We start from the raw sequence: 25664 nt of genomic DNA, 5'->3' as shown, positions 1-25664 counted from the left end.
TATCCACCGGATTCGAATGAATACGAGAAATATTTTTATAACCTACCCAGAGTTTGGGTTGGGTTATGGGTAACATTCCTCGTCAACCAATCTCGGATAGTTTACCATAAAAAGATAAGAATATGCCATGACAAACGGATTTAACCTTATTATAGAGTAATTGTGCTTCAGTATATAAAAACAATATATTATAACAAATCCATATTTATTGAATCATTAACTTTACGGACTAATAATTATTATAAACTGGGATATTATCATAATAATAATAGTACATGATCGTACAAATCATAATCTAACAATATTCATAACTACATGTTTAAATGCTCTTTCTCAATAGTTTAGTTTTTTAATGGAATATTCAACTTCAAAAACTCAAATTTTGTTTTAAAAACATTAGAGGTAACACATGTCAAATCTTAAATTTTTACGCTTAATAAAAATGTCGGAAATATGTTTTGGAAGCTATTCTTACATTCAAAAAATTATATTGCAATATTTTATGAGCAATTGATATAGTATAATGTTCAGTTCCAGTTTAATTTTAATGGATACTAGAAAATTTGACAAAAATTATTTATGACTTAATGAAAATTAAAGCTGTAGAGGAAAGAATATTTTTCAGATACCTTTCAAAATGTTTAAACTAGAAAAATGATATGAAAAAAAGTATAAAGTTTTTCTTTGATGACCAGATTTTAAAACACATGGGTTAAACAGCAGAAAGCTAATAAGATTGTTTTTGAAAGTTTTCTAAAAACGGTCCAAAATATGTACTTCATTGTTTTATAGAAGTGATCCATATAGACGAAAAAATATTGAATATGTTTTATGCCAGCCAGGGGTGTATGTTCTGCAAATTTGACCCAGCCAAGGGGGAGGGGGGGGGGGGGCGGGGGTAAAAAAATATGTGGTTGGGGAAAAAAATGTGAAAATTATTAGAACTGAAAGCATTTTTTTTTTATTTTTCTTCTCTCTAGTAAAAATTTTTTTTGCAGCAGCAGTAGAAAAAGTGAATCTTGTGCAGAATATACAGCACCCCTGTATAATCCATATAAACGAACAAATATAAGATTAAACCTTTAATGTCCACCCTAGCGGGATTTTCATCTTCGTATCCACGGATATGGATTCTTATTAGCAAACGTTGCTGCTTAACCGTATGTGTTCATATTATTTACGGCTAGGGTTGGGCCGGATATTTTTATTGGGCCATTTTTAATATCCGGCCGGATATTGAAACAATCCGGATATCCGGTTGATTTCTAATTCCGGTTATCCGGTAATTTGCCTAACAACCGGCGTTGATATATAAGGATGGATATTCGGCAAAAGAAATCAGCCGGTTATCCGGCCATAAAGTATCCGGCCCAACCCTATTTACGGCAAGATAGTGTGCAATATAATTAGAACTTTAAACAAAAGTTTCACCAATAAAATTCTCACCCTGTTGATCTGTAACAGAAAATTATGAAATATTATAAAACAGACAAATGATGACTTTAAACTACTGAATGTAATCAATTTCTTTTTAAAATGTCTGAGATGAATAAAAACTAAGACAAATTCTACATAAGATATAAGATTTTAATAATAACTAAGCTGCACTGACCCGTACCGTCTTGTCCTAGTCAAACTACAGGGTTGTACTTGCTATTAGAAGAAGCGCAGCTACTCTATATACTTACTGTAGTCTATTTGTCTGATAGTGAAATAAGTATTATCAATGTTTAACTTGACAAATTGCATGAAGAATTTCTAAATATACTAATTCTGTTTACACAGATTAATTTACTCCTTCACCTTTTCTATCTCGTTAGTGCTGCGCTACTTATAAACATATTAGTCCTTGTTTAACGTTATTAATGAGATACAAAATTATGAATTATGTCCAGTGTCTTAATAAGAAATATACCTAATATTTTTCAGATTTGAAAATATGCTTAGCAAAGAAAAAAAATATATGAAAAAGGTGGGTAGGTACCTATTAATAAAAACGATGAAAATTTTCTTTGTACAAATTGTCCTTTACTGTTGATCCTCAAATTTGGTCCTGAATTCTTAATAATATAATAATTTCATGAAATATCTAAGTAAAAAAGAAATTTGGGGGGAGCGGGTAACATTTTTAACCATCTTTGTCTAAATAATCCATGTAAGCAGATGGCATTTTTAGTATAAGTTTATTCAAATACCTGTAAAAAAATGCTTTTAGTTATTCATCGCCTGATTGATCATTTCAATTCAATTCATTGGAGCCCTATAAAAATGGGGAGGTAGATTGTGCTAAAATTCCGTAAAGGTGTGAGTTTTAAGGCTTAAAAACAGTAGTAGAACGATAATATTTACTATATATTTTTGTCTATAGTTCTTTTCAATAAGAAATACAGTGAATTTCAGCACAACCTACCTCCCCCTTTCGGTCCCTTTGATTCATATGAAAAGATAATTTTCACAAAATCAGTGAGAAAATGTCCCCCTTCCTTAACAAGTCATTTGTCATATCTCCAGGATTTTGAGGAATCATGTTTTATATAAAGTTCTAGAGCTCACTGGAATAGATAATATTGTCAGAGAAATGCATAACTTTGGTATGAACCATAAGCTCAGTATTTATATGACTATGCATAAGTTATATAGTGTGGGGTTTTGATGGATTAATATGTACTTATTCGGCTATCCTGCTATTTTAATAAAACTATGTTTATTTTTTTAAAGCCTTTGTCTTGTGTGAAAATAGTTAGAAGAAGTCCATCGAAACCCCACACTCTTTAATAATGTAATTATCAAGTACTTTTAGAGGTGGGTATAATCATTATTGAAGGTAAAATAGAGATTTTAGACTTGAAAATCATGCAATTTTAATAATCTAAAATCCCCATTTGCCCCTCAATTAAAGTCACATGTAAATACCCATTTTTATTATAACTGAATGCGTATGTTTTCAAATGTTTTGTCTTTGAAATGAATGATTCAGCACCCGTTTTTATCCGTAATATCCATTTTCTTGAGAATATTCTCTGTTCTGTAGAGCCCGTTGCCCTGCATTGAGTCAAGTATCTTGTTCACGTACTCCGCCGTCTCAAACATGTCGTAGGTGCTCTTGTGTATGAAGGGCTGCTCCAGAAGCTTGACGTATTTCGGCCTCTCTGATTCATCCTTCTTCAAGCACAAGTTAACAAAGTCAACAAACTCCTCAGAGAACATGTTGCCGTTACTGGTGGCTGTATTGGTCAACTGCGGCGGGCTGCCGTGAACAACCTGCGTCAGCTGTTCAAAAACAGAGTTCCACTTGGGGTAGGGAAATTTACCCGTCGCCAGTTCGATCAGAGTAATACCTAGTGACCATACATCCGACCGGATGTCGTAGCCCTTTGCCCGCTGTGGATCAATCCGTTCCGGAGCCATGTACGGCCGACATCCAGCATCCCGCGTTTTAGCAATACTATCCACAAGTTGGCCAGAGATGCCGAAATCGCACAGTTTAATAGCGCCTGTTTTGTCCAGTAAAATATTGCTTGGTTTGACGTCCCTGTGTATGATGCTTAGCTTCTCCTTCAAGTAGTTGAGGGCCTTCACAGTTGCGAGGGTCACCTTGCCGATAAATGCCTCCGGCAAGGTTTCTGACAATTCTTCATAGACAAACTTGTAGAACTTGTCGAGGCTACAGTCCATCAGCTGCATGCAAATCCAACAATCGCCTTCCTGCAACAAAGAAAATAACAGATTAGGTAGGTAATTAACTTTAAAATAATGTGCTAAAATAGCTTCATGGGTGGAAACTATTAGGAATCCTTTGAAGTTATAGTTATTAATCACATTGATTATTGACAGCTTTCCGCGGATAGGTAAATTAATAATTATAAGAAAAAGGCCAGTTTTATTGGCCCCGTTTCGAATAGTTAATTGTATGTTTTTTTTATTTTACTATCCGTGAAAAATTGTCATGATTTTCAGTCTTTTTTGGAACCGGTTCTAATCCAGTGGATACTAATGAGTTTCGAAGACATAGTAGAAATAAAGTTATGATATCAGTTAAAAAATATCATTATTATATCAAAATAATTCAAAGTGTAAAACAGCATGTTTTCAATGTTTACATTTTCAAATTTTGCCTCTCTTTCCAAGCAAACGTCTTAGCGCTCCCTTTGTAGGTACAATAATACCTTGAAAATAGCTCCATAAAAGAGAACAATGAAGGGACAATCATTAGATTTCATCACAACTTCAAGGTCCATCAGCAACTGTTTCTGCTCTTTCTCATCTACTGTTGATCTAAATTTAAATATTTGTTATTTGCAGGGTTCTTGAAGGATGAACAACGGAATATAAAAGGGGGGGGGGGTAATGCAACCATCTCGTAATCAGTGAGCATTTGGCACTTAGAATTCGAATTTCCATCTGAACTTTGCATGAGTAATCCTTGGTAGGTCTATTTTCCCTAAATCGAACAAAAAGTTGGAAAAGTAACGGCTAACGGCTGGCGGCACAGCCGTTTTGGCATTTTTTGGATATCTATATTGCAAATAAGTAACGAAACCTATCTCCACATAATACTCTTTTCCACTCCAAAACGCTAGTTAAAGAATTCAAAGTACCCAAAGTTTTTGTTCCAAGGATAAGATAAAGTGGTTATATAACTTTGGGTTCCGTTTAATTTACAGTCCAATGTCCCCTCCCTCCCTGATTATTCGTTAAAGTATAATTCTATTTCTCTTGCTCTTGCATACATGACACAAAACAGTAAATCCCATGTTTTTGAAAATAATTCAAAACAATATTTTTATATTTGTCACGCCCTTCAATAACAACAAAAGAATTAGACTTTGAAATAAAAAGTCATTCTTTATGTTTTCCTAGCGGTTTTGCCCCTAGCCTCTAGGGGCTTCGCCCTATGGGGTAAGGGGAAGTCAACCCTCCTATATAGAATTTGTTTAAAATATGATGAAATAAGTTTCCAATACCTGATTCTTTTGACCGCCATAACCCGTCCAGTTTTTCTGAAATGCATTTTGTTAACACACCCAAATCCGCCCCGCCCAATCTCTCCGCAGTCGGACAGATCATCAGAGCTCAGCTCGTATTCTTCATTCTCAAATTTTATCCTCCCGGTTGATTGCACCTGTAAACAAGGATATTTATATGTATTACTAGGAGAAGCGACAATTTAATACCAATGAAATGTTGATAGAAAAAAATTAAATTAAAATGTGATCTATGTGATTGTGCAGTATTTATAGGGGGGGGGGGGGGAAGTTCTGACACTTTTGCGTAAACAGTGATTATAGGCTTTGTGTTTGGAGTGACAGGATAGGTTTTTCACAAAAAAAGTTTCCTTTTGGGATGTAGTTTCCCCTTTAATAAAAAAAAATTGGATTTGGCCTCCAGGTTGTCTCTGGACAGGTATAAATGCCTGCAGCACCTTAACCTGGAGGCCAAATTCAATTTTTTTAATTATAGGGGAAACTACATCCCAAAAGGAAACTTGTCAGAAAAATCGTTTTTTTATCCTAATCTACTCTTCAAGACAAATTGGTATACCTATAAAAATTTTGCATTTTGAGTCGGCTTAATAAACATAAAAAAACCTACCTGTTTATAAATATTAAATCTTTCCGTGTGGACATTTTCATATCCTTTCTCAGGAAACTTGAGGTTTAGCCTGGATTTTTGTTGTAAATTTGGTTGGGAGTAGCTGATCTTCAGTGACTGGTAAAGCTTCATAATCATGTCCTCAGTTAATTGAAAAAACAATTGGGTTGGGTGGCGAAAATATTTTTTTGTGTGTGTTTTGATCTCAAACCTATTAGGTAAAAGTAGTCCACAAATATTTTTTTTTAAGGTTTATTTTTGGTCCTAAGACAAACGATGGAGTGACAAACGTCAGAGTTGACACCTAACTCAACCCTTTTTAAACTATCTTATAGGTTTTTAAAATGCCTAACCCATGCGGGGGCTTATTTGTATATTCATATCTTAACCTAACCTATCCTGTATAGAAATACTTAATCAACTTAATATTTTAGACACTCATGCGTTTGTCCACTCCAACATTTCTCACTCCTATATTTGCGCTAGAACCTTATTTTCATTTCATTTAATTAAAAACCATAAAATTTGTGATTTAAATATTTCAACATCTAGGTAATGTTATGAGCTTCCCGAAGGCTTCTGTCTGTTAGCTGAGTTAATGTTGAATGAATCTGCAAAGTTGCCCTGGCCACTTGGAGACATCAAGTTGCGGGGTCTGAATACAAGTATTTTTAGTTTTTCTGTACATTTTATCAATCTTCATTAATTTATTGTTTTAAGAAGAGTGATGTATAATTTTCATAATCACCCCCCCCCCCCCTCCCTCAATTATTTTCACAAAGATGTAGCTATCCATTATATAAGGAGACTCTTAATAAAATATCAAAAGCTTATCTAAAACAATTGCTGATTCTTTGTATTTGAATATAAATTATAGAAGATACAGTAACATATCAGGTTCTAACTTATTTTTAAACATATCTAGTCCTTGCCAAGGCTATTTCTCTTGAGAGGGTGGTGGTACCCTCCCCAAAAATAGTTATAAACCTTCCCAGGATCTATGAGAAGCTACAATGTAAAGGAGAAACATATCTGTTCAGCGGTTAGCAAGATCCTTACACATAGACAGAGATCTTTTTACTTTATTATAAGGATTTCTTTTTGAGGTGCATTAATTTATCTATTGAGATTGTGACCTACCTTGAAGGAAAGTTTTCCATTGGTGAGGATGGTGAAATTGAATATGAGGATGATGAAGTCGACATTGACGACTAAAAACAAGAATAACATTAGCATACATGGCATGGCTACTTCACAATACATTAACTACCGCAGTAGGGTAACTCCTATTTATCACAAAACGTCTATGTCAAATGAATCACAGCTAAAAAAAAAATAATACATACAGATTAGCTGCGCTTAAACAACAGGATTCTGGTTGTTCATAAAAATTATAAAATCTAAACAGGCAAATCAGCTAATTGTGATATCAATATGTATTTGTCTGAGGATATTTATAAAAGCATTTTACTAAGACAATCGTTTACGAAGTATAATTTCCATTTAAATTATCTGTAATATATCTTTGTATTACTCCTATGAAAATTTTAAAAAAGAATACTTTAGATTAACAACTCCCAAAAAGAGCTTGGATGTTCCGGTGTACAATGTACCATTGTACATGTACACATAAAAGTGGTTTAATTAAATTACATATTTTGTCAAATAATATTTTTTTTAAAAATTTCAGATGAATGTTTAAAAAATGACAACAGCTACCTGATGCAACATTCTGGAGTTCTCCAGGCCGCCTCCGTCCGACCTGCCGGATCCCGGCCGGGAACTCCGGTCAAATTCGCCAGCTCCATTCATTTTCTTTCCACTCCAATGATCGTTCATGATTTATATTTATAAATACAGTTATAGATGATATCACAGCCGTGTTCAGCCGCTGGTTACCACGCAGTTGGACACATATTGTTATTGTTTATTTTACATTTATTGCAATAAAAATCTAGTTATTTTTTCTCAAGAAATACCTAGTTTTCTATGAACTTATGATTGAGAGTTTATTTCAAAGTAAAACTATTTCTCCCGGAGGGGCTATGCAATTAGGGGAGATAGATACAAGTGGGGAAAGGAGGCCAAAACAGATTTTTGTTGAAAATGGGAAGGTTACTTCCTAAGCTAAGGGGGGGGGGGGGATATTTGTCTGCACAGACACACACACTCATACAAATATATATGCATGATATATATATTTATATTTGGCAAAGAACTTTTATAAAATAGCAGATATAGTTACTGTTTTTTGTACTTTGAAGTTTGATTAGAAAAATTCATGTTATTACTGAATGATAATGATTACCAACCTTTTTGTAATTTTTGATAGACAGTTTGCTATCATTTTAGTTGCTTATTTTAAGTCGGTAAAAAAGGTAATGTTTAAACATTTTTATACATCATATTAGCAAATGTTTATATATTTTTTATTACTTTGTCTTAAATTAAAATTATTATAGAAGTATTTTTTTTAAACTGTTTAATTTAGACTGTCTCAATAAAACCTGACCTTTAGTTATATTTTTTATTTCAAATTGTCTCTAGCTTATATTTCTTAGATTTGCCATGATTGTATTACTGATTGAATAGGCTTAATATTATTTTTATTGTCTATTATATATTATACTTGATTTATATATCTTAGTAATTAAAAACCCATTATAAATGGTCAATGTTAATTATGGGCAAGACTTTGCTAGATAATTCTAGTCTTTTTCATTCTTTGCCTGTCAAATAATGAATGCTCTGTGATTGGTTGAATTAATTTCTACATTATTTCCCATTGGTGCAAATAACTTGGGAATTCCTGTCTGCTCTCTCAAACTTTGTTTGCAAGATTTATAAACAAATCCGCTGGTCACAAGTTTTCTCCGCCAATCACAAGCTGTAACTGAATGTTTACAAGATTTTCTATTGGCCAACCGCTGGTTTTAATGACTGTAACCGTACGGATTTGATTTCCGTCGGTTTTATAATCGTCTGCTGTGTAATTTTGTGATTGTTTTCATATTGTGTCATTCACTTTTATTCTGCTGAAACTGTTACAAAATATATTTATGGAAATTTGCATATTTATTCCTATTGTGTAAGCCTTATATTGTATTTTTTCCATATTTGTATATGATTTAAATAATATTATATCATATATAACAATCATGTGAATTTTCAGTTCTAAGCCATAAATCAAAAATTATTTTTTTCTGCATGGTTTGTGGACAAATTAAGTGAAAGTTGAAAGTTTGTTTTCTAATTTATGTATAAGAGAACTTATATGCAACACAATTTTATTTGATAAAATAGAGTTTTTCTATTAAAGCTAATTTTGCATTTAAGCCTTTTACTAAAATGGAAATATTTATTTGAAAAAAACGTAGGTATATTTGTATTAAGTTTTACGTATGTAATACTTTTTATTTAAATCCACAGTTTATTGTCTGTTAGATTTATTTTACAAATATTATTTTAGATAGATACAACAAAACAGTTTAAATTCTAAAGCATGCTTTTCTGCTGTGGTAAAATTTTAGATGTAAAAAGAAAACCCATTAATTTTTGTAACAGAACAAACTTAAAAATCACATTATTTTCAGAATAAATGAAATATGATACTTAAAGTAAAAAATCCTATATATCATAATATTCTTTTTCTAAAACCAAAGATCTTCATCGATATAAAAAACTATGCAGTTTTAAGTAATAATTTGTGCATAAATCATTGTTTGAAAATTATATCAAATTATGAAATAAATAACAAAGCAATCAATGGACCATCAAATTTTAAATCATACAAAGGACAACAATATTTTCATAGCAACCCAGTTTTGAATAATTTAAACAATCAAAGAAAATTATTGGATTCAAATCCACAAAATTGTACGAGTTCATACAGATTTTATGGAAAACCAACCTATTATCTACAAAATCCCTTCAAATGGTTGAATAATAATATAAAATTTGAGCAGACTAGAAGACATTGGGATAATTCTTTGGACAAGGAAGAATTTTTGCAAGGATCAAAATTGGCGGTTGTGTCCATTCTTCAAGAGATAAAGGAAAGAAGTCATTAAATTAGACCATAATAAACATAATCGTTAAGAAAAAGTCTACGTGTCCATTAAAAAAATGCTGACATGATATTTTTACCGTATTTTCATAAATATTATTTTTGAAATTGTGAATACATTGACGATTAGGAATAAGTAATTTAATTTAATTCTAATTCATTGCTTTGTGATTATTTTCTTCCTTTTTTTCGAACATTTAGATAAAGAAGTCCTAATGATTTCATGTTATAGGATAACAATTTCAAATCCCTGAAGGGATTGTTGGCCAAAACTGAACTAACCCGGCTGCGCCACGAGGTTGAGACTAATTGGACCGACGAACTCCGCCGAAACGTCGGCATTTCAGAGGACAACATTCTTGCCCTAGTCATTAGGGATGTAAATACCCAAGAGATTGTTTTCAATAGATATCTTGATATTGAGGTGGCTGTGGTGGCATGTGTTCCTGGACCCGAGCACCAACAGGAGGCCAGTCATGTGTATGTTATACATGCCACTTTCTGCAGGGATTATACTCCTGGCAGATTGCCTGATTGGTTGGTTACACGCTTTAGGCTTCACATGAAACCATGGCAGACTTTTATTAGCTCATGAGTTAATACAACTTTTATTAGCTGATGAATCAAAACCAAATGAAAGTAAAGCATACCGGTTTAGTAACTTATTGTACAATTGGAAAAAGCATCTATGCATATGCAGATCTATATTTTATAATAATTTTGAAGCGCAGCTAATCTAAATCAAGGGAATTCCCATCCTTCTACAAAACATTGGTGTTATTACTTGAACATTTTATGATTTATTATCCCCCAAAATTTTGTTGGCTTTTCTTTGCTGCGGTACTTTTGGACATTGTTAATTATCATTGTTTTACTGTGATGTGTAAAACTACTAAGTTTTAGTTAGTAGTTTATAGAACATAAAATATGTATACAATATATTTATTTCAGAAATCCGGGAATGAACATATCCTTTGCAGGATGTGGGTTCATGGGCATATACCATGTTGGCGTGGCTGCCTGTCTCAAGACCTATGCTCCCTTCATACTAGAGAACAAGATAGCTGGAGCTAGTGCAGGTACTATTAATATACCATGTTGGTGTGGCAGCCTGTCTCAAGACCTATGCTCCCTTCATACTAGAGAACAAGATAGCTGGAGCTAGTGCAGGTACTATTAATATTCCATGTTGGCGTGGCTGCCTGTCTCAAGACCTATGCCCCCTTCATGCTAGAGAACAAGATAGCTGGAGCTAGTGCAGGTACTATTAATATTCCATGTTGACGTGGCTGCCTGTCTCAAGACCCTTGCCCCCTTCATACTAATGAACAAGATAGCTGGAGCTAGTGCAGGTACTATTAATATTCCATGTTGGCGTGGCTGCCTGTCTCAAGACCTATGCTCCCTTCATGCTAGAGAACAAGATAGCTGGAGCTAGTGCAGGTACTATTTATATACCATGTTGGTGTGGCTGTCTGTCTGAAAACCTATGCCCCCTTCATTCATACTAGAGAACAAGAATGCTGGAGCTAGTGCAGGTTCTAATCATGTTCGATTAAATTTAGAGATAGAATCAATAATTTACTCTTTATAAAATTAATGTAGATATAAATTTGGATGTGTAACCAAGACCTTTTCGTCTGATTGCAAATTGCTCTCTGCTCTTTTATAGCGACAAGGCTGTTTTAATTTTTCCGTCGCTATAAAGACCCCATCAAAATTCGGCACAGTGTCCCCACCCCGTGAACATACTCATGCCCCAGTGCCCCCTCTATTCTTTTACTTAAATCTAGAAAATGTTTGAAAGTCCAACTTTATCGTTTTTGCAATAGGTATTAGATCCTTGTTTTATATGATATTATTTTTTTGTTGTTAATAGCAATTACAATACACTTTATTTATTATACTTTGACCTTTATAATGTTTTTTGACTGATTAACATTGCATCGTATCACATAAATAAATAGTTTTAAATCTTCTTAGATTAAAACAAAAATAAACTTAAATATCATAATGCAGGGACAATGGCTGCAGCTGCCCTAGTAGGAGGTGTCCCGCTGCCTGATATGGTCAGAGAATGTGTACAGCTGGCTTGTCTCGCCTCTGAGAAAATTCTAGGACCCTTCAATCCAAACTTTAATATTAGCAACTCTATCAGGGTAGGCCTTCTTATTAAAGATTTATTTGCTTATAAACTATGAGTTAACCATAAAAAATAAACAATATTTAAATTAAGTATTATTTAAAAGTTTTATTTATTATACTTAAAATAATAGGTATACTTTATAAAAATAATTCTTAAAGAAAGATAAATTGTAATTGTACTTGGTAAACTTTCTAAATACCTAATCAATCAAATATATTTTTTTCATGCATTTTTGCCAAAGGGTTAAATTACAAACTAAAACAATAGATTTACAGAGTAACTTTGTTGTATAAAAAACTGATCAATAATATTTTAATATTTTCAGGACGGTTTACGCCGCGTGTTGCCAGATGACATTCATATTTTGGCCACAACAAGATTGTATATATCCATGACCAGGCTAGCTGACGGTACTAACTGGATTGTTAGGTTTGTATCACTTTAGTTTAATATTTACAATTGTGGCGCTTTTCCTCACAAGTGACTTTCGAGCATTGAAAATATTAAAAATAATCATGGGGGATAGCAGCTATTTCTTATGCCTGACTGGCCTATTTCTGCGGTGCCTTAAGGTTGTGGGGCTACCCATTACTAGTATAACCTAACCTGAACTAAAGTAATGAACAAAAAAGAAGAAAATAAATACTCCCCCCTCCTTATTTTTAAGGAGAATATGCCATACTTGTAAATACGGGATTAGTTATTTAGGTACAAAAGAAGCAAACCTTTTTTATGATTTTTTTTGTGGAAAAATGTTTTAATGTATCACCTATAGGAACAAGAATCATATGAAAGGAAAACTATTTTACTTCAACTTTAGGATATTTAAGTGAGAACTAGAACTAGGTAATTCACATATTTTTTAAATATTAAATTATTCCCACCCAACCCCCCCGCTTTCGAAATATCTTAAACGGAATAATTTGTATTTTTTTTAGTGATTTTGACTCTAAAGATGATGTGATCAATGCCATTTTGGGATCAAGCTTTATACCATTGTTCTCAGGACTCTTCCCACCAAAGTAAGTTGCCTGGTAGATTTATTTACATATACATTACCAGTGGACCAACTATAGATTTTAGCACCGTATTTTTTTAAACTTATAAATAAACTGTAGGACTGTACTATTCTCAAAAGTAAATAGGTATATCAAAACAACTGAATCATGCTCTTTCTTTAGCCTGAGTGCAATTAGCCTTTACAACTTCAAAAGATATGAAAACTTATTTGATTAGAAAATTTTCTTTATTTTCTTTAATTTTTGGCTTTATTTTTCTCTTTTCTGATTTGTTATCCAAATTTTTTGGGAGCTTCGCTACTTATGAATGCTGTCATCTTTGTTGTGGCGTGATCATTTTCAGAGTATGTGATTGTTGCAATGCAAAAAGTATCATACATAAGATTTTTAAGTACATTTAATTATTAAATAATAATAAGGTAAACATGATAAAAATCGCGCCATAAATTTCGTAATTTGATAAGAAACAAGGTTGTTTGTGTTAAGAGTACCGAAGCATGTGAATTTCATATTTTTTCCATCTATAATACAAAGTAGAATGATGTCTGTCCGTCCGTCCGTCTGAAGCTTAAGATCTCAGTAACCACTGAACCGATTGGATTCTACTTTTCAGGGTAAATACCCATTGGTCCTGTGGTGGTTTTAAGCTATTTTCTTGTGGAGTGGGACACCCCCAAACCCCCCAAAAATAAAAATTTCCCCCCTCCCCCCCAAAAAACAATTTCAGATTTTTTCTAATTGTAATGTTTTTTATAGGTAGGTATATTTTTATAAATTTTATATTTTTTATACTTTTTTATATTTTCAATAATTTTTCTTCTTTTTAAATTTTTTTTCTTCTTTTAAACTTTGTTTTTATGAAATTCAAATAGATTGTAAAACCTTCCTTCTCCTGTAGGGGCGAAGTTAAAAAGGCTAATGGCAAAGAAATTTTGAAAACAATAAAAAAAAGGAAAAAATCGAAGGTTTTAAATAATATAAATCAATATAAATAAATATAAAAAGTTTTAAAGAGGTATAAAATGTTATTAAGAGTTATAAAATGTTATAAAGAGTTAGAAAAAAGTTATATAATACAGAAAATAGCTTTAAAAAAATGTAAACAAAATTTTTAAAATTCTCCCCTGAACCTTCAGGAAAAAAAAGCCCCTAGAGGCTAGGGGCGAATCTGCTAGTAGAGTATATTGTTCTACTAAAAATATTTTCCAAATCGTAAATTGTATTATTTAGTGTCTGAAACTAGAAGTATAGGTATAAATCAGTATATACATTGATTATACAATGATTGATACATGACTACCAAACATCTTCACTACAAAGAATAAATTTCAAATATTTGATAGATTCCGAGATGTAACTGTTGTGGACGGAGGATATTCCGACAACGTGCCAACCTTCCTTGGAACTACGATTACTGTGTCACCCTTCCATGGAAACCAGGCATATAATGCATTACCTCTTAAACTACAATTTATAATATGTATTTTATAATATCCTTTATTCGTTGTCAAGAAGTCAGTTCGTCAATTTAAAACATTCAGATTTTTACTATTTTTGGCAACAAATTTTGATTGTTATAATTATTCTATTCATTTTCCTTCTGGAATACTGATTCCTATTACCACAAGGAAAAATATTATAAGCGAAGCATCTCTATAATCAAATCCTAAAAATGGAAGTTTGCCCTTAAATATTATCCTGTATTTAAAGATTTTGTAACAAATTTACTTACTACTTACTATTTTGTTTGGACTTGTGTATTAATAATATGCTTTTTAGTTCTATCACTCTACAAGTGTTAATGTTCGTTTGTCCAATCGGTTCCAGGGCTTCGATTTTATGGATGTTGTCATCCTTGTTTCAATATTTCTTTATATTACCTACAAAGATTAAAACAGAAAATGAATGCAATTATTTCCACAGGATATTTGCCCAGAAGATGATTCTGAGATGGCACACTTGTTGGGCTTTAAATTGCCTACTGGACCTGATACTAACATCACTTTGTCAGCGGTAAGGTTTTAGATTAGACAACATAGATATCTTAATGGTAAAAAAACATGCTAAATTAGGATTTCTAGACAAAGGTCTTACAATCGAAAGGTTTGTTGTGTGCCTCTGGTCATACTACAAAGATCTGTCATTAAATCATCTAAATTGTTGATTTATTCTTCCCCCCCACTCAAACCAAGTTACTTAGTATGAGCCTTCTGCTATGGCTTAATTTTTCAATCTTTTCTGAAGACTTGTTTTTTTTAAACTAATGGATAGGCCAACTAAATATTCTTTAGTTAAAAATATTATTTTCTCAAATACTTTTTTCCCAAACATTCACTCGAAAGGGAAGATTGTTTTTTGTCTACAATTAATATTACATACCTACAGTTTATTTAAAGATCACTTATTTACTATATGTTTGTAGGAAAATATGGAAAGATTAGGGAAGTCAATGATCCCACCCAAAATAGAGGATATGATTGTACTATGTAAACAAGGATACCAAGATGCATTTAGGTAAGAATAGTTTTAGTAGCGCAGCTACTTTTTATCTAGTCTCATGTTCGTTAGTCCGTAACACAGTGGTACTAAGTGTTGATTAATAAGTACATTAACTTTTTTAAATGAAAATGAAATGAAAGTCAAATTAAGATTGTTAATATAATTATGACCAACATAACCCCCCCTCTCTATATTTTGTATTTCCACACACTCTTTCTTTTGTCTTTGCCAATACAATTACACACCTTTACAGACCAGCGCACACAAACATACGCGTAAAGTGATTGTTTCATTGGTTGCTGTGTGACAGCTTATTGTTCTTTTTACTTAATTTTTTGTTTTGAAAATTTTAGTCAACTTATTGTTGCTTCGTTATTTATGGCCATAATTGTCTGTGTTGTTATCTTATGTCAATAGTACCACACTTATTAAATAAGTCAGTCAAAAAAAGTTACCTATTAAATATGAATAATTTATGTATATAATAAATTTTATGTACTAAGTATGAATATTTCTTTATCTTTTATATTCATGCAATGTGTAGAATAACTACATTACATACATTTGTTTAATTGTATATTTGAATTATTTTTCTAGCATGGCTTTGAAACCGATTAATATCCACTGGATTAGAACCAGTTCATGTATAGCATCTTTTTAAAGACAATTTTCCACGAATATTAAAATAAAAATCATAAAATTAATACTAATTTTGTTAGTCTGGGCCTTCGGCTTCTCGGGTCTAACAAAACTGGTTTAAATTTTTTAGTTTAATATCCACGGAAAGCTGTCTAATACGATACGATAAATAACTATTAAATAGTTAAAATTTTGAAGGTTTTTGAGATCTAGAAACATAATCCAGTGTGAAAATTGTAGAACACAGAAAATAAACGCTGGATATAAGAAGTAAGTCTTTTTTCTTGTTCCGTAGCCTTTAGGGGATTTGTACATGAGAAGAGTATGCATTAGGTTTTTTTAAAAATATTTATGCGCTCTCTTGAAAGAATGGATTTATTATTACTTAGATCTCACACCAATTATTCATGATCTCTAATTGGCTAAAATAAATAAACGATCTTCCACATCCATCACTCCTACCGCATCCCCTCCCCTCCTCTTCTAAGGGATAAACGGCCCGATAAATAAATGACATTGGAAATAGCAACCTAATTTGAAGACGATTTTTTCTATGTCATAATAGTCATAAATAAGTATATTCTACAACCATTCTTTAACATCCATCAGAAGCAGAATGGTAAATATGAAACAGTTTTCTTTCGATTTTAATAATGCGGATTTTGCATGCAAACCAATAAATTATATGTGTCTATCCAGTAATTTTTGAGATCTTAATTAGATTTTCTGTTTTATATACCGACCTAGTATTTTTATACTTTAATATTTTTAGGATCGAAGAATGGAGAAAGTTGTCCAACGAATCTTGCACTTTGTGCCAAGCTCTTCCACAGAGCATTCATTCTGTTGAGTTACCAAACGTAAGCATTTAATTTATGTTATTATTAGTGGCTATATACGACCCCTAGAGAGACCTCTATGGGCATTTTAAGGGTAAGGGGAAGTCGACCCCCCCCCCTCACTTTCAATAGTTTTAAAAAGGAAAAATGCTGATAGCGAGATTTTTCGGTACAAACAAAGAGACAGACAGACACAGATCCTGTTACTTTTAAATAAGGATAATAACAATCTTTGTTTTCTCTTTTTTCCAAATCTTTAATTTTTCTATTTATCTCTTTTTTTTACACTTTTTTTGTTCATCTTTTTTTACCCTTTTCTGTTTTATTTTCATTTTTCTCTTCCTGTTTTTCTACTTTTTCTCTCTTTTCAACTTCTCTCTCATTAACTTTTTCATCTCCAAAGATATTTTTTTAAATAAGGCCTTCAAATGTAAAAATTGGTTTAAAACTAAACCTTGCTGTTTTGTTTCTTTAGGATTTGCTGGATGTATTCAACGAGGAGCTGGAAGAGGAACGAAAGCGAGCTGGCCGGGTCAGCTTTAAGGTAGCCAAGGTAGTTAAATCCTCGTACGAGGTATCCTTCAACCTTGCCGTCAAGTCGGCCATGAAAAGTTTCAAACCTGTCGGCTATACAGTCATGAAAATGCTGAGTTTTGTGCCAGGACCGGGCAGTGATTGTCCTTTCACTGAACCTGGATCACCCGTGCCAAAATAAAATTCCTATCACACCGTGTGTCAATATCTAATCAATAATATATACACTATGCTTGAATTAAATAGAAGTCAAAGTTAGATAAATACAAAGCAAAGTGCACATTCAGCGTAAGTTAACAATCTTTGTTCAATTCAAATATTTTTTTTTACAATTTCGATTTTAAAAATTATATACCTATTTATGTAGCAATTTATTTTCAAATTATTTTACAAATGCTATGATTACAAATCGTAGTAAAGATTATTTGGAGATATAAAAAGCATAAAAGCAAAGTTGTAGGTAATCCAAAATAATTGTTTTATTTTAATTTCATCGCTATTCTGCCAATTAATTCCATTTGAAATTGTCGAAATTTAAATATTTTGTTGGCGTAGAGTTGGTGTAAAACTTGTTTTTTGGTGTAGCTGAAGGAAAGTGGGTAAAAAGGCGGAGGGGGTTATGGGAAAATTTTCACGTAGGGTTGTTTATCTAATTCACATTCCCTAGTTTGGCATTCACTGAATTATCATTACAGTTAAACATCAATCAAAAGTGCTTTTCTTTTAATTTCTTTTTTAATTCAAGCATAGTGTAACATTTTCATAACATGTGCCAGTTTAGTTTTAATATTTGTATGCTCAATTATCAACCATAATCTCGGTTAGATACAAATATGTAATATGATATACTAATAAGCCAAGAAATATCTTTTTACAAGACATTGATTTTTTGCATGTATGCATTTATAGTTTTAGTGTAAAATTACAGTTATATTTTTATAGTGTATAAGTGTATATGAAAAATTTTTGATTATAATTCACTATTTTATATTTTGATTATAACTTAACCATTAATATCATTTTATATATATATTTCAACATATTTTCACCATATTAAAATTTATAATTTTTTTCAAAATTTTTTATCTTATGTTGTACCTATCAATCTGATCATTATAATATTAAGTAAAAAATAGATAAACATTTCAAAGATAACGTTTCTTTCTCTCAAAGCATATTCCTATATGGGGAAAATGCTTTAAGCCACTGTGGGGGGTCTAACCTTGAGGGTCATTATCTCTTTAGGGGTTTTCTAACCTTTTCTCAGCATATTTTAAAAACTATTCCAAAAAGTTCGCTTGAAACGGCTAAAATATCCATAATATTTGAAAGAAATATCTAGTTTCTATTACTACAGTCACGAGAAGTACTTAAGATATCACATAACTAGTCTTAATATCAAATGCAAGTAACTTAGTTCAATTTTAGTGCTTTTTTAGAGAAGTACAAATAGAAAAATAACAATAGTTTTAGTTTTAGTTTTAGTTTAGCTTATACATTTTATGTTAGAAGCTTTTTAATTTCAGTTCATTTGGCCTGTTTTAATCTCTGATATTAATATTTTGATAACTGATCTTTAAAAGTGAATTGATTTTTCAAACCGTTCATAATATAGTTTATTAATTTTCTAATAAGATAACTAAATATATTTTGAATAGTTGTTTTTCTAAAAATTAAATGAAAGTCAAATTCACTATTCTGAAGTTGAGAAGACCCTTACTAATAACATTTGCTTTTAAAACTGCTATCTTGTGTGACAGCTATAATAATGTGCTTATTAACTAGACAATAGACAATAACACTTAAAAACACTTTGTTATGCCAGTGATTGTCATGTATCTATCTATTCAAATTTTACTCTAGGAAGATCTGAATGAGGCTGACCATAATATAGAGAATGCTACGCCTAACACTAATTCTGCTGAAGCTAGCACATCTGAAATAGAGCCTACTAGTATAGATTCCAATATTAAAGAAGTTCCTATTCCCAGTAATAGTCAGCAAGAAGTTGCACCTCCAATAGCATCCGATAATATCAATGAAAATACACATAAGGAGGTTGCACCCAAAGAAGATGCATCACATGATGATATTGATCACCCAGTTTGTAAACCTGACACAAATGATCCCAATGAAAATGATTCTAAATCTAAGATAGATACAACTGTGAAAGCAGCCAATAAAATAACCGAAGCAATAGTTGTTGTTAAAGGAACACTCTGTAAACTTGGTTTATTTGCCCTCAATGAAGGCTATCCCTTTCTAAGTCTTGCGCTAATGTGCTTTTTGATTTTTAAAGCGTTGAGATCCCGTTGAGAGATAGTTAAACTAGAATCTATCAGATAAAACAACATTTAACACGTACCAAAGATATTGTTAGAAATTTAGATTAAAGGAGTTTTAACAAAATCTAAAATCTGAGTTAATTTCGTGAACAATCACCATGGTGCAATTACAATTTTAATTCCTAATCACTTACAAAATTTTAGGCTATATGTATACCTAATAAAGGGGGGAGGCGGAAGTGACACTTTTTGAAACCAAAACTAAAAGTCATAGGAACTCAACTAAATACTGAGTTACAGCTCTGAGATTTGACATGGCAGTTGCTTTAAAGAGGTATAATAAGAAACTGTGAAGAAATTGCGGCGAAACCGCCGCTCCCGCCGAAAACGGCTGTTTCCCGCCGAATTTTTTTTTGCCTTTTCTCGCCAAATGCAAATAAAAGGAAAGACTGGAAAGTGGAAGGCTGCTGAATTGATGCAATAAAAGAGAAGTGTGGGTTTACTAGAAGTATGACGTCATTCAATATATTTGCACTTGGCACTTGCGATTTTAATCTTGACATGTTTGATATATTTCAAGTGTCAAGTGAAAATATAAAGGAAATTTTTATAAAATAAAGTTTTCCAGATTATTGTAAATTGTCTAATTTGGCGAGAAAAGTCAAAAATAAATTTCGGCGGTAAACATCGGTTTTCGGCGGGTGCATCGGTTCCACCGCCGTTTCTTCACAGTTCCATTTTTCTGTTTCTGTATTGTACCTCTATAAAACAACTGCCATGTCAAATCTCAGAGCTGTAACTCTTTATTTAGTTGAGTTCCTTTGACTTTTAGTTTTGGTTTCAAAAAGTGTCACTTCCGCCCCCTCCCTTTACACATATTAAAAATAAATTTTGTTAGAAAAAAATCTTAGATTCATATATCTATGTTATTTAAACCTTTGGATTTGGAATCAAATTTTTTATATTAAATAGCGGAAAGTTTGTTTATAATGCTTAGTCAAAATTGGTAGTTAATCTTGGCGTCAATTTGGTTTTGTGCTACTTAAATGTAGAGTTTGGCATTTAAGTAGTAAATATACATTCATATCCTGTTTTAAACCTAAAAAATGAACACTTGTAGTTACAAGTATTATTAGAAGTCTTAGGTGTATTAAAGAGTTCTGTTTTGAATATTGTCCAACTGATTCCATTTCACTTTGTCCACAAGAATAAACCAAAGTCATAGAGGGTTCCTTTAACAAAGATGAAAGCAAAAATGATAATATTGAAACTAATGTTCAAGCTTCAGATGATAAAGAAGCTGAGTCATCTAAAGTCAAAACCTCGCAACCTGATTGAAATATTGAATATTATGTAATGCATAGGTATGGCTTGTTTTTAGATGATTTTTATGAAAATTTATGTATTGATATGATTTATAAACCAGTGATATTTTCTATGATAAACTAAATTTTGTAAGTTTTTAGAATTTGTATTTTTTATGAGAATTTAGATTACAAAAATTTAGGATATGGAGCATAAAAAAAAAACAATTACAAAGCATGTCTATCATAATCGGGGGACTCGAAACTGGTATAGGCTAGATTTCCCTTGTTTAACCTAAGCTAAACTGTAAGATGTATCACATGTATACAGTACAATAGATGTTTTTTTTTTGATGTGTTATAAATGTTTTTTGATGCTCCTATTCAATTTAATCAGATGTCTGATTATGTTAGTTAAAAAAATCACTTAAAAATTAAATTCCTGGTTTTAACATTGTTTTAATAAATGTTTTATTACACTGTACTTAACTTAATTTTGTAACATGAATTTTGATAAATCTTTTTGTAAAATTTAGAATTTTTAGTGTATACCTAGTTATGTAAATTGTTTTAGATTGTTTTTACAAAATTTTATATTTTCAGACCACAAGTATGTAATACAGTTACTGAAATTAAATAGAATTAAGAATATCTAAATAAAATGTCAGGGGATTGTTTGGATACTGCAGAACATTTGTTTTCTGCTAAAAATCCAGATGCAATGCTTGATTTGTCTATAGGTAATGGTATAGAATTAGATACAAATATTTTTGATAAAGTATTGTGCAAAGTTGGAACAGGAACTGTTATTTATTTTTTGCTTTATAGACATCTTTCCGCTGATATTAAAATTTAAAATTATAAGAATAAAACCAGTTTTGGTAGTCATAGGGGCCGAAGGCTATACATGATTTTTCATAATGGCTTTGAACCGGTTCTAATCCAGCGGTTTCAAAGCCATACTGAAAAAATTTATTATGGACTGGGTAAATTAAAATTCATTTGTACTCTTAATTCTGAAAGTACAGGACATACCTAAAGATATATTCTCATGAGATTCATATGTCAATGTAAATAATCATTTGATAAAAAAAAAAAAAATACAAATGGACAAATTATAAGGGGTTCCAGTTAAAAGATGACAATTTTACATCACTAAACTAAAAGTAGACATCAAGCAATACTTTTTATGATTATTTATAATTTAAATTCCATTTTGAAAGGTGCACCTGGACCTGAAATTCTTACAAAACTACCTGAGATGTTTTCAAGAGGAACTGCTGAACGAATGAAAGGAAAGGCATATTTAAATAAATTCATAGATCAAGTTAGGGAGGAGACACAACCATAGGGTGTTAGGGATGTTTCTACATGAACTTCACGTCTTAATATCAGATGGACAATTAAACTTAATTTGTTGTCAGAAACTCTTTCCTAACCGGAGCTTCTTCAATTCATTATTACCTTTCTCTAGATTGAGTCTGGCAGGTATCCTACTTAAATCAACTACAAAATCATGATTAATTAACAGTAGGACTTATTGCGGTTTTAAATTGTTGTTACCTCTCTGTTGTGCATAATGCAGTGGGTACTAGGTAAACTTAATTGAATAAATCGAACCATTTTGCCAAAAGAACTCCAAATAACAACAAATAATTTTCTGTAAGTATGCCTAACTTGATTCAGGAGAGATATCCAAGGGAACTTTATTTCAGTACGGGCCAGAACAAGGAATTCTCTCATTCAGAAATAATTTGGCTCAGTTTCTTACAAAGAATTACGGGGATAAGGTAGGTACTAGGTAGGTAATTTAAAAATTCATATTTTTTGCAAAGAAATTAAGTGCTTTGTGTCAGCTCATACCAATAACGAAATTAATTCGGAAGAAAATCACGAAACCTATACGTGTTTTTCAGCTGTCGTTGGGGGGCAACACATCGTAAAATTGACGACCTCTCCATTTGCCCCCCAAATATGTTTTTAGATTTATTTTGCTTGTTGGTTATTCCTTATTCCTGGCTTTGTGTTATTTAAAAAGAAAATGTGGTATTAGTAGAATCTATTTTGCTTTTTTTGTGACTTTAACACCTACTAGGTATGCTATTTTTTCTGATCAGTAGAATTCTTAACAAATTATAAATAGAGAGTTGCTCCTTAACCCATTCGTAGGGCGAAGCTCCGAGAGAATTTTTAAGTAAGATATATAATGAAATCATGAACTAATTTAAGGTTGAAAGCGAGGAGCTTATTGTGACTACAGGAGCAACCAGCGGACTGGCTTTGACAGCCTCCATTCTTGTTGACCGGAAAGCTACAGTTTTTGTCGAAAATCCTACCTACTTTATTGCATTAAATATCCTTCGCGGGGATCTTGGTCTCAATGTTGTACCAATAGACTTAGCCAGCGATGGAATAGACTGTGATAAGCTTGAAGCGGCTGTGGCTAAATACAGAGACGAGGCTATGGAGAGGGAAAGTAGAAGATTTTCGTGTATGTTGTACACCATACCAACTTTTCATAACCCAACAGGTATTTGTTACAGTGAGGCTGTGGGAAGAAGGGTTATATCAATAGCAGAAAAGTATAATATGCTGGTTATCTGTGATGATGTGTATAATCTTCTCAAATATGAACACTCTGTGCCCAGATTTTCAAGACTGAAGGCTTTGTGCGGAAAAGAAAATAAGTTGGTCATCTCAAATGGAACATTTTCCAAGATATTGTCACCTGGAATCAGATTAGGTTGGCTGGAAGTCCCCCATTCTCTTGTGCCAAGGTACTGCAGTAATTTTTATTGTTTATGTTTATTAGTTTTTCATCATTGCTCCGAATCCTGTTCCCCTTGGGTAAAATCAGGCTCTGAACCGTGATGGAAAAGCTTGTTTGGTTTTAAGGGGAACTGCTCTTCGGGGCCAACAAAATAGGATTAATTTCTATAATTTTACATTTCCTTATACGTATAACCTTAGATAAATAAATAGGTATCATTAAGCTGGGTCAAGAAGTACCATTTCTTTACAAATATTTCTAAAATAGTTTTTAGTAGGTATAGTCGATAAAAGATTAGCCTTAACTAAGTGATTAAAACATTTTTTGGGTAAAATTCAACATGTTTAAAAAAGCTTTTAATCATCATAGCTGCCATAGCAAGCTTCCCTGAAAAGTTAAATGAACGATTTCGCTCCTTTACTGAAATCACTTTATTGAAAGTAGAACAAAAGACGAGGAAAAGTTTAATGGTTTAGTATTTTTTTTACAAATCCTAATAAGTTAATCTTTTAGATACACAAATTGTGGATTTTTACTTTCTGGTGGCGCAATCAACAACTATACATCTGGAATCATAGCACAACTCTTACAAGACGACGACATTCAGAACAACCTCAACTTTTTGAGGAGCTTGTATGGAGAGAGAATGCAGTTGGTTCATGATTACCTGGCAAATAATTTGCCTGCTGGGTGGACGGTTAGCCATGCGAAGGGTGGATATTTTCTTTGGGTGGCCACCAACCAAAATGTGAAAAAGTTTTGTGAGGTAAGTTGATTAGTCGCTTCCCTTCAGGTTTTTCCCCAATAGGTGTTTTTCCTAACCAACTTTCCCTAATTTATTTATATGCTGGTGGTTGGATGGGAAATGTTAAAAATAATACTATGAAACAAAACCACAATAGTTTATTAGATGCCTCATTTTTTTGTTTGTAAAACTAAAACTTGAAAATTTTTGTCGATGATAAAGCACATGTACATTATTATTTAAACTAGGTACTTATTAGTTAAGACTAAGATAATTAAGTAGGTAATATTATTAGAATTAGCATGTGTTAACAATAGTAGGTACAACATATTTCTACTGAAATTATTACCTAAACACTTTTGTTATTGGAATTTAAACAAAATTTATTCATGTTTTTTTAAAATCCTTATTTAAAAGTAATGGGATGTCGATGTCTGCTTCTCTGTGTGTACCTTAAGATCACGCAAACCGCTGGAACGTTATGGTTTTCCTTTACAGTGAAGATTCTTATATGTCCAGGGAAGACGTTTCCCAATAAAATCACCCTTGAAAAAATATCCCCTCAATTATTTTTTATTAACTATTATGGAAAGTTGATGGTCGAATGAAACTCACCCCCTCTTCTATCAAGTGCCCCAAGAGGCCTCTAGGGGGCGTAGCCACTAGTATTTGCTATGGGATAGAATGATAAATAATAGCTTTACTTTAAGGTTTTACAAGAAAAAGACGTAAATGTATTGAATGGAAGTCGTGCCACCCCCCATGCTGAAATAACAGACTATGCCTCTGCGGATTACTCCCACTGCTTCAGAATTTCTATTGCCTATTATTCAAAAGAAAATCTACTAAGGGCTTGTGAACTTGTTTGTGACGCCGCTAAAAAAATGTGATTTATTTTAATTATTTACTAGGTACCTAAAAGTGCTAGGTATGGAATGATTCAAAAAATATTCTCTTTTGTGTTACTAAGTCCGTTTTAAGGTTTAAGAAGCAAAATCCTAAAATGACTAAAAATATTTTTAAGTTCAAGTAATTTTCAAATAATACATAGATTTAAAAAAAAACCTTTTTATTGTAAAGTTGTCTTTCTCAAAAAAAATCCGAAACAACTTATTTTGTCCTAATATATTTTACTTTAATTTTTCGTATTGCTTTTCAAATTACCATAAGCACACCTGTTCATATACACTTTAGAAAATTAAATAGATTTTAGTAGATTTAGTTAC

The 25664-nt window shown here is 32.0% G+C and overlaps 3 protein-coding genes and 1 long non-coding RNA gene across 10 annotated transcripts; 3 read left to right on the top strand and 1 right to left on the bottom strand.

Annotated features, from left to right (window-relative positions):
- Positions 1-2941: 2941 nt before the first annotated feature.
- Mkk4 (dual specificity mitogen-activated protein kinase kinase 4) lies at positions 2942-7629 on the bottom strand. Of its 2 annotated transcripts, none has more exons than XM_080168252.1 (7): positions 7312-7629; positions 6733-6803; positions 6164-6247; positions 5593-5719; positions 4965-5122; positions 4167-4275; positions 2942-3705 (listed from the first exon to the last, which is right to left on the bottom strand). In XM_080168252.1, the coding sequence occupies exons 1-7, from the start codon at positions 7429-7431 to the stop codon at positions 2974-2976; spliced, it is 1401 nt and encodes a 466-aa protein (XP_080024378.1). In that variant the 5' UTR covers positions 7432-7629; the 3' UTR covers positions 2942-2973. The 2 variants fall into 2 exon arrangements, with proteins under 2 accessions (XP_080024378.1, XP_080024386.1); XM_080168260.1 differs by having other exon boundaries at positions 5593-5710.
- Positions 3595-6849, top strand: LOC145325332 (uncharacterized). The gene is made up of 3 exons (XR_013881448.1): positions 3595-3731; positions 6145-6257; positions 6721-6849. It is a non-coding gene; the product is annotated as an uncharacterized LOC145325332 (long non-coding RNA).
- Positions 7630-10573: 2944 nt separating the features above from the next.
- LOC145325274 (patatin-like phospholipase domain-containing protein 2) lies at positions 10574-20964 on the top strand. Of its 6 annotated transcripts, XM_080168241.1 has the most exons (12): positions 10574-10737; positions 11678-11817; positions 12130-12233; positions 12743-12826; positions 14167-14263; positions 14747-14836; positions 15246-15337; positions 16160-16231; positions 16734-16821; positions 17276-17353; positions 19198-19555; positions 20845-20964. In XM_080168241.1, coding segments are annotated over exons 1-12 (1323 nt in total). In that variant the 5' UTR covers positions 10574-10619; the 3' UTR covers positions 20847-20964. The 6 variants fall into 6 exon arrangements, 4 of the variants coding, with proteins under 4 accessions (XP_080024367.1, XP_080024353.1, XP_080024361.1 ...); XM_080168227.1 differs by lacking the exon at positions 20845-20964 and having other exon boundaries at positions 19198-19783; XM_080168235.1 differs by lacking the exon at positions 20845-20964 and having other exon boundaries at positions 17276-17344; positions 19198-19782.
- Positions 20965-22502: 1538 nt separating this feature from the next.
- Positions 22503-25603, top strand: LOC145328185 (uncharacterized). Its single transcript, XM_080171778.1, has 5 exons — positions 22503-22518; positions 22610-22713; positions 23153-23700; positions 24207-24459; positions 25149-25603. Exons 1-5 carry the CDS (start codon positions 22503-22505, stop codon positions 25326-25328), a joined length of 1101 nt encoding a protein of 366 aa, XP_080027904.1. The 3' UTR covers positions 25329-25603.
- The last annotated feature ends 61 nt before the right edge of the window (positions 25604-25664 follow it).

This window comes from Acartia tonsa, chromosome 1, assembly GCF_053477335.1.
Source record: "Acartia tonsa isolate MP-2025a chromosome 1, ASM5347733v1, whole genome shotgun sequence".
Classification (NCBI taxonomy): domain Eukaryota; kingdom Metazoa; phylum Arthropoda; class Copepoda; order Calanoida; family Acartiidae; genus Acartia; species Acartia tonsa.
This window is presented reverse-complemented; position numbering and strand designations above follow the sequence as displayed.